The sequence below is a fragment of the Heterodontus francisci genome, chromosome 2, assembly GCF_036365525.1.
Source record: "Heterodontus francisci isolate sHetFra1 chromosome 2, sHetFra1.hap1, whole genome shotgun sequence".
Lineage (NCBI taxonomy): Eukaryota > Metazoa > Chordata > Chondrichthyes > Heterodontiformes > Heterodontidae > Heterodontus > Heterodontus francisci.
This window is the reverse complement of record NC_090372.1, coordinates 209,048,608-209,064,681: the sequence shown is the minus strand read 5'-3', so window position 1 is coordinate 209,064,681 and position 16,074 is coordinate 209,048,608. Positions and strand designations below refer to the sequence as shown.

At 43.3% G+C, this 16,074-nt stretch overlaps 1 protein-coding gene across 3 annotated transcripts in view; it reads left to right on the top strand.

Moving 5' to 3' along the window:
• LOC137350646 (zinc finger and BTB domain-containing protein 47-like) overlaps window positions 1-16,074 on the top strand; it is a 298,101-nt gene that overhangs the window by 146,379 nt on the left and 135,648 nt on the right. For all 3 annotated transcript variants that reach the window (XM_068015458.1, XM_068015450.1, XM_068015441.1), the window contains exon 2: window positions 1,300-2,673. In XM_068015458.1, the coding sequence (XP_067871559.1) occupies window positions 1,381-2,673 (1,293 nt within the window). In that variant the 5' untranslated portion in view covers window positions 1,300-1,380. The remainder of the gene's footprint in view (window positions 1-1,299; window positions 2,674-16,074) is intronic.

The following is a 16,074-nucleotide window of genomic DNA, read 5'->3' as shown; positions in this document are numbered from 1 at the left end:
AATCCAAATATTGCTAAGCTTTCCTTGAAATCTGCCTTCACAGAAATTAGGTAGACAATAGCAGGGACTTTTTGCAATTCTTATGATTTCTGTTCGACTCGGCAAATGGCCTAACTCTGAGATGATGCTACAAGAAGTACACAGAGATAAAGCTTTTGATTTATCTGGCCAGTAACCAAGAATTTGCTTCTGTTCCCCACAATAGAAAAAATATTTTTTCAAAAATCCTTATTAAGAGTAACCCATTATAGGCTTTCCTGGTTACACTTGCAGATTATAGTCATTTACGGCGCAGAAGACCCATCAGGTCCATGCCGGCTCTCCACTGAGCTGTTTATTCAGGCTCACTCTCCTGCTCAATTCCTCAAGTGGTCATCCAATTTCCTTTTTGAAGTCATTGTCTCTGCATCCACCACCCTTGTAGACAGTGAGTTCCTGGTCCTGCTGTGTGTTTTTAAAAAAAAAAAAGTTCTTCCTCACATTCCCCTTGCATCCCTTCCCAAAACCTTCACTCAGTGTCCTTTGTCCTTGTACTGTTAGTTAATGGGAGCAAGTTTTCCTTGTCCAACTTGCATAAGCCTGTCACAATCTTGTACACTGCTGTCAAATCTCCCTTCTCCTAAGGAGAATCACCCCAGTTTTTCTAACCTAACCATGTAACTAAAATCCCCCATCCCTGCAATCATTCTGGTAAAATCCTTTGCACCTTCTCGAGGACCCTCACATCCTTCCTAAAGTGTGGTGACCATATATTTGCACGCTCTCCATAGTATTTCACTATACTGTGCTTCAATTTTCTGTTAATTTGTAAATAAATATATTCTGTCTGCACTCTGAAAGTGAACGTAATCGCATAATGATTTTACCCGGAGCTCAGTTGGTAGCTCTCTCCTCCGAGCCAGAAGATTGTAGGTTCAAGTCCTATCAATAAGCTCAGTCTTGTGCAGTACTGAGGGAGTGCTGCACTGTTAGAGGTGCCGTCTTTCAGATGCCCCATCTGCTCCTCGGGTGCATGTAAAAGATTCCATAGCACGATCTCTAAGAAGAGCAGGGGACTTATCCCTGATATCCTGGCCAATATTTATCCCTCAATCAAAATCAGAAAAGCAGACTATCTGTTCATTATTACATTGCTGTTTGTGGAAGCTTGCTGAGTGCCATTTGGTTGCAACTACAACTTCATTTTTATTCCATGATCACAGTGAAACTGGATGAACTGGCTTGGTCGACCCAGCTCAAAAAAAAACTTTAAATCTATGCAAAGTTTTGATCTGCTTTTTGTTTTCCCTTTTCTTTCAGCTGATAGTTGAAAAGACCACTGACTACCCTTCCACTGAGTATTCTCTGGTGGAGGATGTTGCCCTCCACTTTACTTGTTTGATGGACAGACTGAATGAGCAGCGCCTGTTTCAGCCAGACCTGTGTGATGTAGACATCGTATTGGTGCGCCAGAAGAACACGTTTCCTGCTCACAAAGGAGTGCTCGCAGCCTACAGCCAATTCTTTCACTCCCTCTTCACGCAAAACAAGCAGCTCCAACGTGTCGAACTTTCGCTGGAAGCTCTGACATCGCAAGGGTTTCAGCAAATCCTTAACTTTATCTACACTTCAAAGCTGCTGGTAAATGCCTGCAATGTGCAGGATGTGCTAAATGCTGCTGCAGTTCTGCAGATGAATGATATTGCCACTTCTTGTCAAGAATTAATAGATAGCCGGTCCTTAAACTTGACCACGGTGGCTAGCGATATGTCGAAACAAGAAGGCCGCAGCAATCCCCTTGGCTCTCAGTTTTACCGTGAGATCAAGCAGGAGGTGGATTCACATCCCAAAATTTATGCTAGAGAGGGAAACAATCCATACTCCGTGCGTGTGGAGGACAACACTGGGAAACAGCCCTCGCCAATGCATCCAAAACAGCAATATTATAAGGAGGAGAACGATAGCCAAACGGTGTGCAAGATTGAGGGAGATGCTGAGCAGTTGGATGATGATTCGGATAGTAGGGGCTCATACAACAGGGAGCAGATCATTGTAGAGGTTAACCTTAACAACCAGACTCTGAATGTTTCTAAAGGGGCTGAGGGCATGTCTTCACCTTCAGAGGCCACAGCTGTATTAGGCAGGTGTCCTGAGGACGACGAGGACGATGACGAAGAGGATGACGATGATGATGATGAGGAGGACGATGATGACGATGACGATGCTGATATTGGGGATGAAGAGGAGGATGAAGAAGATGTTAGTGATGAAGAGGAGGAGGAAGTTGAAGAGAGTGAAGATGATGTAAACGAAGGTGATAATCCTGATACTCCAGAAGTCAAGACTGAAAGTGGGCAAACAACACGAAGAACAGCAAGAGCCTCAACTGCCTCCAAAGGCTCGACTCCTGCAGCTCCCAGCAGGTCACGGAGACAGGCCAAACAGGAAGTGAGTACTCGAGGCAGAAAGCGAAAGAAGGATTCTGATGGCTCAAATCAGAAGGTGAAAATCGAAGAGAAACAGAACTTTCCCTGCAAAAAATGCCCCCGGGTCTTCAATAACCGCTGGTACCTAGAGAAACACATGAACGTCACACACAGCCGCATGCAGATCTGTGATAAGTGTGGCAAGAGATTTGTACTGGAGAGTGAGCTATCACTGCATCACCAAACTGACTGTGAGAAAAGTATTCAGGTAGGTCATTGGTTTTCATTCAGAATCTCATTATAGTCATCAAATGACACTCAAAGATTAAATGTTACCTAATCTCCCTTCATTATGTTTAACACTTGGGACCAGTGTGATGCTACTTTCAGAAATCTAGCCCCAGACCTATTGTAGGTTGCCTAGCCACATATCATAACAGAGAAGGCCTGTTGCAGCTGGTGGACTTGTACTAGATTTTCTTTCCACTGGCTGTTATGCAGTTTTCAGGCTGGTATTGCCCTACTATATTTCTGTCCTAAAGAAATGGTAATTATGTTTTTAATTTTGTTACTGCTATTTATGGTCAGAGTATTGAAAAAATGTAAGTTGTTTCTGCAATCTACTTGGTGTATTTGGATCGATCTGTTGATACTAGAAAATAGAATCACTGAGAACGGGCAGTAATAATTAGCTTGACTGACAATCCAACAATTTTTTTTTTCCGAGTGGAAAGAGGAGTGTAGAGGGTTATGGGGCTTGAGTTGATTGGGTGGGGTGAGGCCATGAGGGATTTAATCATGAGGATGAGATTTAAAATTGGAGCCAATGACCATCAGAAAGAACAGAAATGATAGGTGAAACATGGGAAGTAAACGTGGGGACAGAAATAGGCCATTCAACCCCTCAAGCACGTGCTGCCATTGAAATAGATTATATCCAATCAGTATCTCAACTCCGCTTTGCCCACATTTGCTCCATATCCCTTGATAGCTTAATAGAACTTTAAGGAACTCTCTTGAAAATTTCAATTGATTGTGTGGTGGTCCTGTGAATACTGTCATGGATTCTAAGGGAGGCAAGGGAAGAAATTGCTGGGGTCTTGACAGAAATCTTTGCATCCTCATTGGCTATGAGTGAGGTCCCAGAGAACTGGAGAATAGCCAATTTTGTTCCTTTGTTTAAGAAGGGTAGCAAGGATAATCCAGGAAATTATAGGCCGGTGAGCCTTATGTCAGTGGTAGGGAAATTAATGGAGAGGATTCTTCGGGACAGGATTTACTCCCATTTGGAAACAAACAAACTTATTAGCGAGAGGCAGCATGGTTTTGTGAAGGGGAGGTCGTGTCTCACTAATTTGATTGAGTTTTTTGAGGAAGTGACAAAGATGATTGATGAAGGAAGGGCCGTGGATATTATCTACATGGACTTCAGTAAAGTCTTTGACAAGGTCCCTCATGGCAGACTGGTACAAAAGGTGAAGTCACACGGGATCAGAGGTGAGCTGGCAAGATGGATACAGAACTGGCTCTGTCATAGAAGACAGAGGGTAGCAGTGGAAGGGTGCTTTTCTGAATGGAGGGATGTGACTAGTGGTGTTCCACAGGGATCAGTGCTGGGACCTTTGCTGTTTGTAGTATATAAAAATGATTTGGAGGAAAATGTAGCTGGTCTGATTAGTAAGTTTGTGGACGACACAAAGGTTGGTGGAGTTGTGGATAGTGATGAGGATTGTCAGAGGATACAGCAGGATATAGATCGGTTGGAGACGGGCGGAGAAATGGCAGATGGAGTTTAATCCGGATAAATGTGAGGTAATGCATTTTGAAAGGTCTAATGCAGGTGGGTGGTATACAGTAAATGGCAGAACCCTTAGGAGTATTGACAGGCAGAGAGATCCACAGGTCACTGAAAGTGGCAACGCAGGTGGATAAGGTAGTCAAGAAGGCATACGGCATGCTTGCCTTCATCGGTCGGGGCATAGTGTATAAAAATTGGCAAGTCATGCTGCAGCTGTACAGAATTTTAGTTAGGCCACACTTAGAATATTGCGTACAATTCTGGTCGCCACACTACCAGAAGGATGTGGAGGCTTTGGAGAGGGTACAGAGGAGGTTTACCAGGATGTTGCCTGGTCTGGAGGGCATTAGCTATGAGGAGAGGTTGGATAAACTCTGATTGTTTTCACTGGAACGATGGCGGTGGAGGGGTGACATGATAGAGGTTTACAAAGTAATGAGCGGCATGGACAGAGTGGATAGTCAGAAGCTTTTTCCCAGGGTGGAAGAGTCAGTTACTCGGGGACATAGGTTTAAGGCGAGAGGGGCAAAGTTTAGAGGGGATGTGCGAGGCAAGTTCTTTACACAGAGGGTGGTGAGTGCCTGGAACTTGCTGCCGGTGGAGGTGGTGGAAGCAGGTACCATAGAGACGTTTAAGAAGCATCTTGACAAATACATGAATAGGATGGGAATAGAGGGGTACGGTCCCCGGAAGTGTAGAAGGTTTTAGTTTAGGCAGGCATCAAGATCGGCGCAGGCTCAGAGGGCTGAATGGCCTGTTCCTGTGCTGTACTGTTCTTCCTTGTTTGTTCTTGGATGGATGTATCTGCAACAGGTAGATTGGTGATTAAAAAGGGGCATTATTTAGGAGAGGAAGAGGAAAGGTACAAGGGTAGATCCTTGGGGAAACTCCAGAGGTAACAGTGCAGTAAGAGAAGCTGTTGCTGGAGATGCTTTGTCTATCATTGGGTAGGGAAGATGCAACCAAGCAAGGGACATCCCACCGAGCTGTAAAACGAAGGAGAGATATTGAAGGAGGAGGATGGTGTGGTTGACCCCGTCAGAGGATTAGCAGGGGGAACAGCACCACATTCACTGAAGGTGTAATCTATGACTTTGATTAGTTCTGATTCAGGGCTGTGGCAGCGTAGAAATTTGTTAAGACTCAAAAAATAGAGATTGATTTGGGAGGTGACAACCACATTAAGAGACTTTGGAGAGGAAAGAGAGGTTGTTGCTGAGGGAACTAGCTTACAAGGCCAGAGGGTCAAGGATGGGATTTTTGTGGAGGATGATGATGACGGTAGTTTTGAAAAGAAGTTAGTCAGTACCTGAGGAGAGCTAACTGTTTCCAAATCAGCTAGCATGAGGCACAAGAGGAAAGGTTGGGTGGTGGGCAGTTCAGTGGCATTGGGATTAGTAGAGCAGGAGGTGGATCTTGTTGACAGTTGAGTTCGGAAGACAGGAGGGGGACACACAGACCTTAAAGAAAGACACGGAATCAGGACTAAGGAAGGGATGCCTGATGGGAGGTTTGGCTTTGGAAGAGGAATGGGGGCGGGGATGGTAAGCAGCAGAGATAGCTGAACGGCGATTTCAACCATCCTGATACAGCTCTTTCTTTGCAAATCCAAGATAGGCTTAAATGGGACCACTGTAATCAATACAGTAAACTTTGAGGTGGCAAAATTGTTTTCAAATTTTGGCTCATTATCCCAGATTTGGATGGATTCAAGTACAGAAATCTAATTTCTGCTTGTTGTCCAGTTTTATGTCACAAAGTAGTAGTTTAGTGTTCACAGCACAAAATGCCTGGTGTAATTCAGGAGTGAAGTAGTTAAATTAACAGCCAAGTCCTTAAGCTTAGAGTGCTTCATATTTCAGTAAGTGGTGTGAGGCCATCTTGAGGATTTAGTTTCCGACCCCTTTAGTTTATCACCGGACGTATTATATTATGAGTTCCCAGGTGGTCCCGTTTACTGTCTGAACTGTTTATTTTAAGTTTCATTTTTAACCATTTTAGTGTTTAAAGGGAGAACTAGCTGTCTTGTCAGTTCTACACTAAAATTAAATGTTTTAACTAACACTTGGTTGGAGAGTGATGCCAAGGAAGTAGTAACACTTGAATGTGTTTCAGAGCCAGCAGATCCAACAAACATCCATTCCAAGACACAACATTGCACTCTTCATATTCTTCTATTCGTTCCTGGGATGTGGGTGTCGCTGGCAGGGCCAGCATTTATTGCCAATTGCCCTTGAGAAAGCGATAGTCTGCTTAAACATCTGCAGCCCTTGTAGTGAAGGTACTCCCTTAGTAGTATTAGGTAGACCGTTCCAGGATTTTGACCCAGCAATACTGAAGGAACAGTGATATATTTCCAAGTTAGGTTGGTGTGCGAGTTGGAATGGGACATGGAGGTGGTGGTGTTCCAATGCATCTGTTTCCCTTGTCCTTCTAGGCGGTAGAGGTTGCAGGTTTTGGAGGTGCTGTGATAGACGTCTTAGCGAGTTGTTGCAGTGCATCCTGTAGATGGTACACACTGTAGCCATGGCGCACTGGTGATGGAGGGAGTTGATGTTTAAGGTGTTGGATGGGGCACCAATCAAGCGGGCTGCTTTGCCCTGGATGGTGTTGAGCTCCTTGAGTGTTGTTGAAGCTGTACTAATCTAGGCAATTGAAGAGTTTTCCATTACACTGCTGATTTGTGCCTTGTAGATGGTGGACAGACTTTGGGGAGTCAGGAGACAAGTTACTCGCCACAGCATACCCAACCTATGATGGATAGAGCCTCCACGATTGTCCCTGCAAAATTACCCAGATTAGCCTCGACACTATCAGCATGACGCTGTGACAGGGCAAGTTACTCGCCACAGCATACCCAACCTATGATGGATAGAGTTTTGTTTGTTTGGAGACCACTACATGATACTGAAATAACCATATGTCTGGGACACCTGCCATTTGCAGGTAGTGTCAATAAATTAGAGGGGATTGAATAGATATTTGATGAAGAAAGTGATGTCTGTGCTTGGCACTATTCAAATTTTGGTAACAACCAGATCGACCACAATGTTGCCCTGCTCATCCAGTACAGCTGAGGCTCCCCAGACCTTTGACAGTTTACGAGGAGATCTGAAAGAGTTTGTGAGGTTGTTGGATTGCTATAAATTTCAATGTTTGTTGACCTACTGTCATGTTCCTGTTGCTTAAAACTAAAAAAGAATTCCTGTGAAGATACCGTTCTTTTCGGTAGTTAACATTTGTCTTTTAGAAATCAGGACACAGTGCCTGTATTTTCAGGGGTTTCCCAGGCCTGTGTCATATTTGCAAGAGTGTTTATTTACAGACCCAAAAATCTCCCTCCATCTCCAAACAGTTCTTTGGCTGCTGCATTGAAGATTGTGGGGCGTGCACTTTCAGAGCCGCAAGTCTGATCTAGTTTTCTGGGTGGCACAGTGACTGACTACTAAAGCATTCTCCTTCAGTAACTAAATGTAGGCTTTTTTTTTTTAAGTTCTGGTGAGCTGAAAAACAGACAAAACAATACCCAATAGCTTTTTTTGTACGAATACATGTTGCACTCTCCAATTCTTGAATCTTTTGTCCTTGTTTGTCTACCCATCCAGCACCTCATTTTACAAATGTTTTTTTTTATTAATTTCCTCTGGTTAAAATTAAAGCAAGTTCTTGAGTGAAACAATGTCCAAATTTGTAGACAACATGAACAACACAGCTATGATCTGCTTGTGCACTTGCTGGTCTATGATTTCTCCCACCCGTAGACCCCCCACCCACCCATTTCATTTGATGGACAGGAAAATTATAAGCTGACAAAAATACAAGCAGAAAACTCCAACCTATGTTTTCAGCACACAACTAATGATACAGATGTTATAAAAGTTAACTTTGTATGCCAATACTACTTTTTCAACTTGTATCGGATCCGCTCCCTGGATCACATTTAGAATGTTATTCATGAAGAGCCCCTTGAGTTGTGAGTGAGTGTTAAAGTCAGTACTTAGCAAGAATGTTTTCTCTTTGAACACCATGTAGGAGTTCCTGTCTTTGTAGTGTACTTGATGTATCGTGTGGTGATTAGAGGATATGAGGGGAGAGCTGCTGAGTCCGGCATGTTTTGGGGAATATTGTTTATTGCTGGTCTGGGGGCATTTATACTCTCTGCCTCTCTCTCTCTCCATCAGTAACCCTGGGTAGGTATGTGCACTATGGAATCTGAATATCTAGATTTGCTGCACATGCAACTCTTGCAGAGGTTCTCAGTAAATGGACCACTTTAGATTTTCATTTTAAGAATACATTTTTAATTCAGCCTGGATTGATTTGCCACACCTCCTTAACTATCATTTCCTTTAAACTAATACTGAAACTTTTTTTTTTAAAGGCCCATTTTGTTTTGGATTGCTCCAAGATCTCTGCTATACTGCCGCAGGTGTCTTGAGACCAGTTGGAAATGATAGATTGTTGAAAACTGGTATTGTGAATCTTGATGTTTCTCATTTATCATTTTAAAAACAATTTTCCCACACACTTGAACCTTCATATTTCAATTGTACATGATTGTTTTACCATCTGACCACATTCATGAGTAAACATTTATTTCTCTATTGTTCTCTCAATCTTGGAGGTGTCCTGTATTGTGGATCATGGCAACTTCATCTTGATTTCCCAATTTTATTTAAAAAGCAATTAAAGCTGCTGTGTCCATGCATTTTGCACATTGTGGTTGGAGTTTAGGAATCCTGTACCTACTGGGCATTTTTCTTCCTGGCTTCATTGGGCATCTATGTTCTATGAAGACGTTCAGGTTTCTGCAGTGAATGTCAACCTCAGAAATGTGCTTGTTTTCTGCACTCACAGTGCTGACTTTCATTTGCTTGCCCCTAGGGTTTTTTTTGCAGTTGGCAGGAACAAAGGGGATCGAATATAGAGATCGGCAAAGTTAAAGATCGCATTTTTGAGAGTTCCTGCAATGAACCTCCCCGTCGCGCTTTAAATACCTTTTTTTGTTGTCAACAGCATTTGTATGAATTACATCATGTTAACAAGTCGGCTTCCCTTAATCATGCAGTTTGTCAAATTTTGCTGAAAGTTGTGGAGCCCTGCAGTATTTTTTTTTTAATGCTGCAGTGTCTGATAGCTTTCCAAAACTAAAACTGTTCTAAGGTTCTGGTGGGTTGCTTCAGTTTGCTGTAGTTAAACTGTAGCATTGTGTTGCTTGTTCCCCTGGTGTTGTCAACTAGAATTTTTGGTCAGGTGTAATTAAGTGCCCAACATATCTTAAGTTTGTTTTGTTTCTCTTTTCCTCAAGTTTTATTTGATTTCTCCTTTTGCTTTTCCTTAAAAATCTTCATTCTTGCTGTACGTCTGCCCTCCCTCCCCTCCACTTTACAATTCTATTCTCAATCCTCTCCTCCCCCTTGCATCTTTCATAGCCTTCAAAAGTCTCCTTAAAACTTGCTTCTTTGGTCCTTCGTTTGATCACTACCCCTAGCGCTCTTTTTTTTTTCCTGTTTGGGTTCTGCTCCCACTTTGTGAAGCATCGGGTGCCTTTTTGAAATGGTGTTGTACAGGCGCAATCTGATATCCTTTTAATCATACTGCCAGCTTTGTTTGGACATTGTGGTGCTGCTGCCTCTGAACTAACTGAGCTCCTGAACATCATTTATGATAGTTTTGCGTTTTAATGCCTTTGATTATTTTTCCCGTAAATTTTGGAGAATGTGGCTGTTCCGTCTAAGCTACTAGCACAAAGTAAAGTGCCTGTTGTCTCCGTTAGGTTCCAGTTCTGCCTAAATTGTTAAATTGGCCTACGAGCTCAGAAGACCCCGAGTTCCTTTTGAAAGTGGGCCTGCAAGCTGTCCTGTATGTGCCGACGTCTAAAATGACAGTAGGGGCTTTTTGTCGAGACATTTGGGAGCTTTTTGAAAATGTTCACTTGAACATCTGATTGTGGTTAAGAGCCTGTGTAAGCTAACCAAGCATTTCTAGCTGGTAATTCACGTCAGTCAGTCAAATCATGCTTTCTGAGTACAGGGTAGTCTGATGCAATCTCCAAACGTGGGTCAAATGGAAGAGATAGACTAAATTGGAAGGGGAGAAATTGTAAGTGATAATTTTTATGATAAAAGCTAAGAAAAGCACTGTGTAAAGCAGTGGATGTTTTGTTATTGTTTGGGTGGGGCTACCTATTCTCCCAGTTGTCAAATTCTGTCTGTTGGGTTTCAAAAAAATCCTAACTCAATAATCAATGTGAACTTTTCAGCCATGTTTGCACTAATAACTTATTTTTAGAATAGACTTGCCTTTTGTGTTTTTCACATGGTGGAGTTTATGCTCACTTTTCTAATATTGAGAATACTTGTGTGCAACCAAGGTTAACATCGCAACACACTGCAGATTCAAGGGCTCAGTATTACTGTATTTAGGTTATCGATGAACTGACTGGTCCTGATGGTGTTGATTTGACTTGTCCTCCTCTTCCCTGGATGGGCAAACGGGATTTTGACATACATGGTTGCTTCAGTCGACCCACAAATGGATTCCATGCTTTTGGCACAATGGTGCTCTGTATTCCTTCTATTGTGTGACTATTGTACTGGGCAATGAATCTTGATACAGGCTTATACTTGATGCCCTGTCCTGCTCTTAAATTGGTGCGTGTGTTATAGAGGCACCCATGCTATTTGTACTGTGCTGATACATCTGTGGAATATTTTACAGTGGTAGCCTGTTCTTTGTGTGCCTGCTTGCTTGTCTTGGCTTTTGTCTTGTCTTTCTGCAACTGCTTCTGAAAGACATTTAATTTGTCATGTGCGCCCACTTGCTGCTACCTGGCTCTCTAAATATAGGGATACCTGGAATCCACCTTATTCGCAGATCAGGGTTCAATCCTGGGAAATGTTTGGTCTACATTGTTTGATTTTACATTCTACATTACATTAGTCATTGGGGGAAAGCTGATTTTTTTTTAGGAACCCATTGCATGTGCTTCAGTAACGGATGTTTTGGTTACTTCTATGGTACAAATTTCAAGAAATAGTATCCTAGTACCAGCAACAGGCTAATGTTAAATATGGTCTGTATTGTGCCACGAGCAGTAATTTGTACTGCACACACCAGCACCATTCTTCAGTCCTTTTATTGTTAGTTTACTTCTGACCAGTAATATCATTTACTGGTCCCACTGTGGAGTAGTACTGCTGCCTGAATTGTCTCAGCCTCGTAATTATAAATACAGCTTGAAGTGGTAAGCAAATGGACCGTAAACCCATTTATGCCATTTCTTTGCACCTATAGAATGGTATTTCCCTAAATGAAGTTCATTTTCTGTTTTGACTTCAAATGAAGAAAATATTGAAACGTGAATTTCAGCAGAATTTTCTGATTTAGTTATTGCTCTAATGTTACATTGGAAAGATATGCTGCGTAGATGAGAAAGCATAACATATCGAGTTTTGCAGGGACTGAACGGGTTTCTCCAACATCGTATTTCCCTATTCCTCTTAGGCCTCAGCAGCACTAAGCTGTATGTGTGTTGCTGTCTGTCTCAAACTTCAAGTAACTACATTTCAAAACTATTTTGTTTTGATCGTGCAAAATATCATCTTAGTCATTGGTACCAACTTGTGTCTGAACGGACAGAGGGCATTCTGAAGGGGGAGGGTGAACAGCCAGAGGTTGTGGTACACATCGGTACCAATGACATAGGCAGGAAGAGTGATGAGGTCCTGCAGGGGGAGTTTAGGGAGTTAGGCAGTAAGTTTTTAAAAAAAAAAAAACAGGACCTCTAGGGTTGTAATCTCTGGATTACTCCCTGTGCCACGTGCCAGTGAGGCTAGAAATAGGAAGATGCATCTAAACTGGAAGGGCACTAATATCCTGGCTGCGAGGCTTGCTAGCGTCACTCGGGAGGGATTAAACTAGTGTGGCAGGGGGGTGGGAACCAGAGCAGTAGGACAGCTAGTGAAGTAAATGAGGAGGACATAGTAAATAAGGCCAGTAGGACTAAGCGGAAGAGCAGGCAGGGAGATGTTGCTGAGCACAGCGGGACTGGTGGTCTGAAGTGCATTTGTTTCAATGCGAGAAGTATAACAGGTAAGGCAGATGAACTTAGAAATTGGATTAGTACTTGGAAATATGATTGGTTGAGGGAAGGGCAGGATTGGCAGCTAAATGCTCCAGGCTTCAGGAGGGATAGAGGGGGATTTAAAAGGGGTGGGGGAGTTGCATTACTGGTTAAGGAGAATATCACAGCTGTACTGCGGGAGGACACCTCAGAGAGGTCATGCAGCGAGGCAATATGGGTGGAGCTCAGGAATAGGAAGGGTGCAGTCACGATGTTGGGGGTTCACTACAGGCCTCCCAACAGCCAGCAGGAGGTAGAGGAGCAGATATGTAGACAGATTTTGGAAAGATGGAAAGGTAACTAGGTTGTAGTGGTGGGTGATTTTAACTTCCCCAATATTGACTGGGACTCACTTAGTGCTAGGTACTTGGATGGAGCAGAATTTGTGAGGAGCATCCAGGAGGGCTTCTTGAAACAGTATGTAGATAGTCCAACTACAGATGGGGCCATTCTGGACCTGGTATTGAGGAATGAGCCCGGCCAGGTGGTCGAAGTTTCAGTGGGGGAGCATTTTGGGAGCAGTGACCATAATTCCATAAGTTTTAAGGTACTTGTGGATAAGAATAAGAGTAGTTCTCGGGTGAAGGTGCTAAATTGGGGGAAGGCTAATTATAACAATATTAGGCAGGAACTGAAGAATTTAGATTGGGGGCGGTTGTTTGAGGGTAAATCAACATCTGACATGTGGGAGTCTTTCAAACATCAGCTGATTAGAATCCAGGACCAGCATGTTCCTGTGAGGAAGAAAGACAAGTTTGGCAAGTTTCAGGAAGCTTGGATAACGCGTGATATCGTGAGCCTAGTCAAAAAGAAAAAGGAAGCATTTGTAAGGGCTGGAAGGCTGGGAACAGACGAATCACTTGAGGAATATAAAGACAATAGGAAGGAACTTGAGCAAGGAGTTAGGAGGGCTAAAAGGGGTCATGAAAAGTCATTGGCAAACAGATTAAGGAAAATCCCAAGGCTTTTTATACGTATATAAAGAGCAAGAGGGTAGCCAGGGAAAGGGTTGGTCCACTCAAGGACAGAGAAGGGAATTTATGTGTGGAGCCAGAGGAAATGGGCGAGGTGCTAAATGAGTATTTTGCATCAGTATTCGCAAAAGAGAAGGACTTGGTGGATGATGAGCCTAGGGAAGGGAGTGCAGATAGTCTCAGTCATCTCATTATCAAAAAGGAGGAGGTATTGGGTGTCTTGCAAAGCATTAAGGTAGATAAGTCCCCAGGGCCCGATGGGATCTACCCTAGAGTACTGAGGGAGGCAAGGGAAGAAATTGCTGGGACCTTGACAGAAATCTTTGCATCCTCATTGGCTGCAGGTGAGGTCCCAGAGGACTGGAGAATAGCCAATGTTGTTCCTTTGTTTAAGAAGGGTAGCAAGGATAATCCAGGAAATTATAGGCCGGTGAGCCTTACGTCAGTGGTAGGGAAACTATTGGAGAGGATTCTTCGGGACAGGATTTACTCCCATTTGGAAACAAACGAACGTATTAGCGAGAGACAGCATGGTTTTGTGAAGGGAAGGTCGTGTCTTACTAATTTGATTGAGTTTTTTGAGGAAGTGACGAAGATGATTGATGAGGGAAGGACAGTGGATGTTGTCTATTTGGACTTTAGTAAAGCCTTTGACAAGGTCTTTTAAGATGTATCTAGACAGATACATGAATGGGCAGGAAGCAAAGAGATACAGACCCTAAGAAAATAGGCGACATGTTTAGATAGAGGATCTGGATCGGCGTAGGCTTGGAGGGCCGAAGGGCCTGTTCCTGTGCTGTAATTTTCTTTGTTCTTTGTTCTTCTTTGTCCCGCATGGCAGACTGGTGCAAAAGGTGAAGTCACACGGGATCAGAGGTGAGCTGGCAAGATGGATACAGAACTGGCTCAGTCATAGAAGACAGAGGGTATCAGTGGATGGGTGTTTTTCTGAATGGAGGGATGTGACTCGTGGTGTTCCGCAGGGATCAGTGCTGGGACCTTTGCTGTTTGTAGTATATATAAATGATTTGGAGGAAAATGTAGCTGGTCTGATTAGTAAGTTTGCGGACGACACAAAGGTTGGTCGAGTTGCAGATAATGATGAGGATTGACAGAGGATACAGCAGGATATAGATCGGTTGGAGACTTGGGCGGAGAAATGGCAGATGGAATTTAATCCGGACAAATGTGAGGTAATGCATTTTGGAAGGTCTAATGCAGGTGGGAGGTACACAGTAAATGGCAGAACCCTTAGGAGTATTGACAGGCAGAGAGATCTGGGTGTACAGGTCCACAGGTCACTGAAAGTGGCAATGCAGGTGGACAAAGGTAGTCAAGAAGGCATACGGCATGCTTGCCTTCATCGGTCGGGGCATAGAGTATAAAAATTGGCAAGTCATGTTGCAGCTGTACAGAACCTTAGTTAGGCCACACTTAGAATATTGCGTGCAATTCTGGTTGCCACACCACCAGAAGGACGTTGAGGCTTTGGAGAGGGTACAGAGGAGGTTTACCAGGATGTTGCTTGGTCTGGAGGGCATTAGCTATGAGGAGAGGTTGGAAAAACTGATTGTTTTCACTGGAATGACGGAGGTGGAGGGGCGACATAATAGAGGTTTACAAAATTATGAGCGGCATGGACAGAGTGTATAGTCAGAAGCTTTTTCCCAGGGTGGAAGAGTCAGTTGCTAGGGGACGTAGGTTTAAGGTGCGAGGGGCAAAGTTTAGAGGGGATGTGCGAGGCAAGTTTTTTGCACAGAGGGTGGTGAGTGCCTGGAACTTGCTGCCAGGGGAGGTGGTGGAAGCAGATACGATAGCGACGTTTAAGAGACATCTTGACAAATATATGAATAGGAAGGGAATAGAGGGATATGGGCTCCGGAAGTGCGGAAGGTGTTCGTTTCGGCAGGCATCAAGATCGGCGCAGGCTTGGAGTGCTGAATGGTCTGTTCCTGTGCTGTACTGTTCTTTGTTCTTTGTTGTGGTGACTTCTATTTTTAAGATGAAATTTTACTACTTTGTGCAATTCCTGCATTAAAACAAATAGATCATCTTTGAAGAAGGATGTCAAGACCTTAGAGGGAGCAAAGAGGAGGTTTATCAGAGAGATGGCAGGGATGAAGCACTTCAGTTAGAGACTGGTGAAGCTGGGATTGTTCTCCTTAGAGCAGGGAAGGTTAAGGGGTGAATTTAATGGAGGTATTCAAAATTGAGAGTTTTGTTAAGTAATTTGTTCCCACTGTTAGTTGGGCTGGTAACCAGAGGCAAAATTGGCAAAAGAACGGAAGAATCAGAGGGGAGATGCGATTTTTTTTTTTTTTTTTTTTTTTTGTGTGGTGAGTAAGGGTCTGGAATACACTAGTGACTGAAGCAGATTCAGTAGTGACTTTGGTATGTGTTTAAAAAAGCAAAACTTTGCCAGCATAGAGGGAAAGAATAGGGGAGCTGGCACAGGCACAATGGTCGGAATGGTCTCCTGTGCTGCGGCGGATAGGATCAAAGAAAACCCTAAGGCTTTCTATAGGTATATCAGGAATAAAAGAATGATCAGAGTTAGAACAGGGCCAATCAAAGATAGTAGTGGGAAGTTGTGTGCGGAATCAGAGGAGATAGGGGAAGCGTTAAATGAATATTTTTCGTCAGTATTTACAGTAGAGAAAGAAAATGTTGCCGAGGAGATTACTGAGATACAGCCTACTAGGCTAGATGGGATTGAGGTTCACAAGGAGGAGGTGTTAGCAATTTTGGAAAGTGTGAAAATAGATAAGTCCC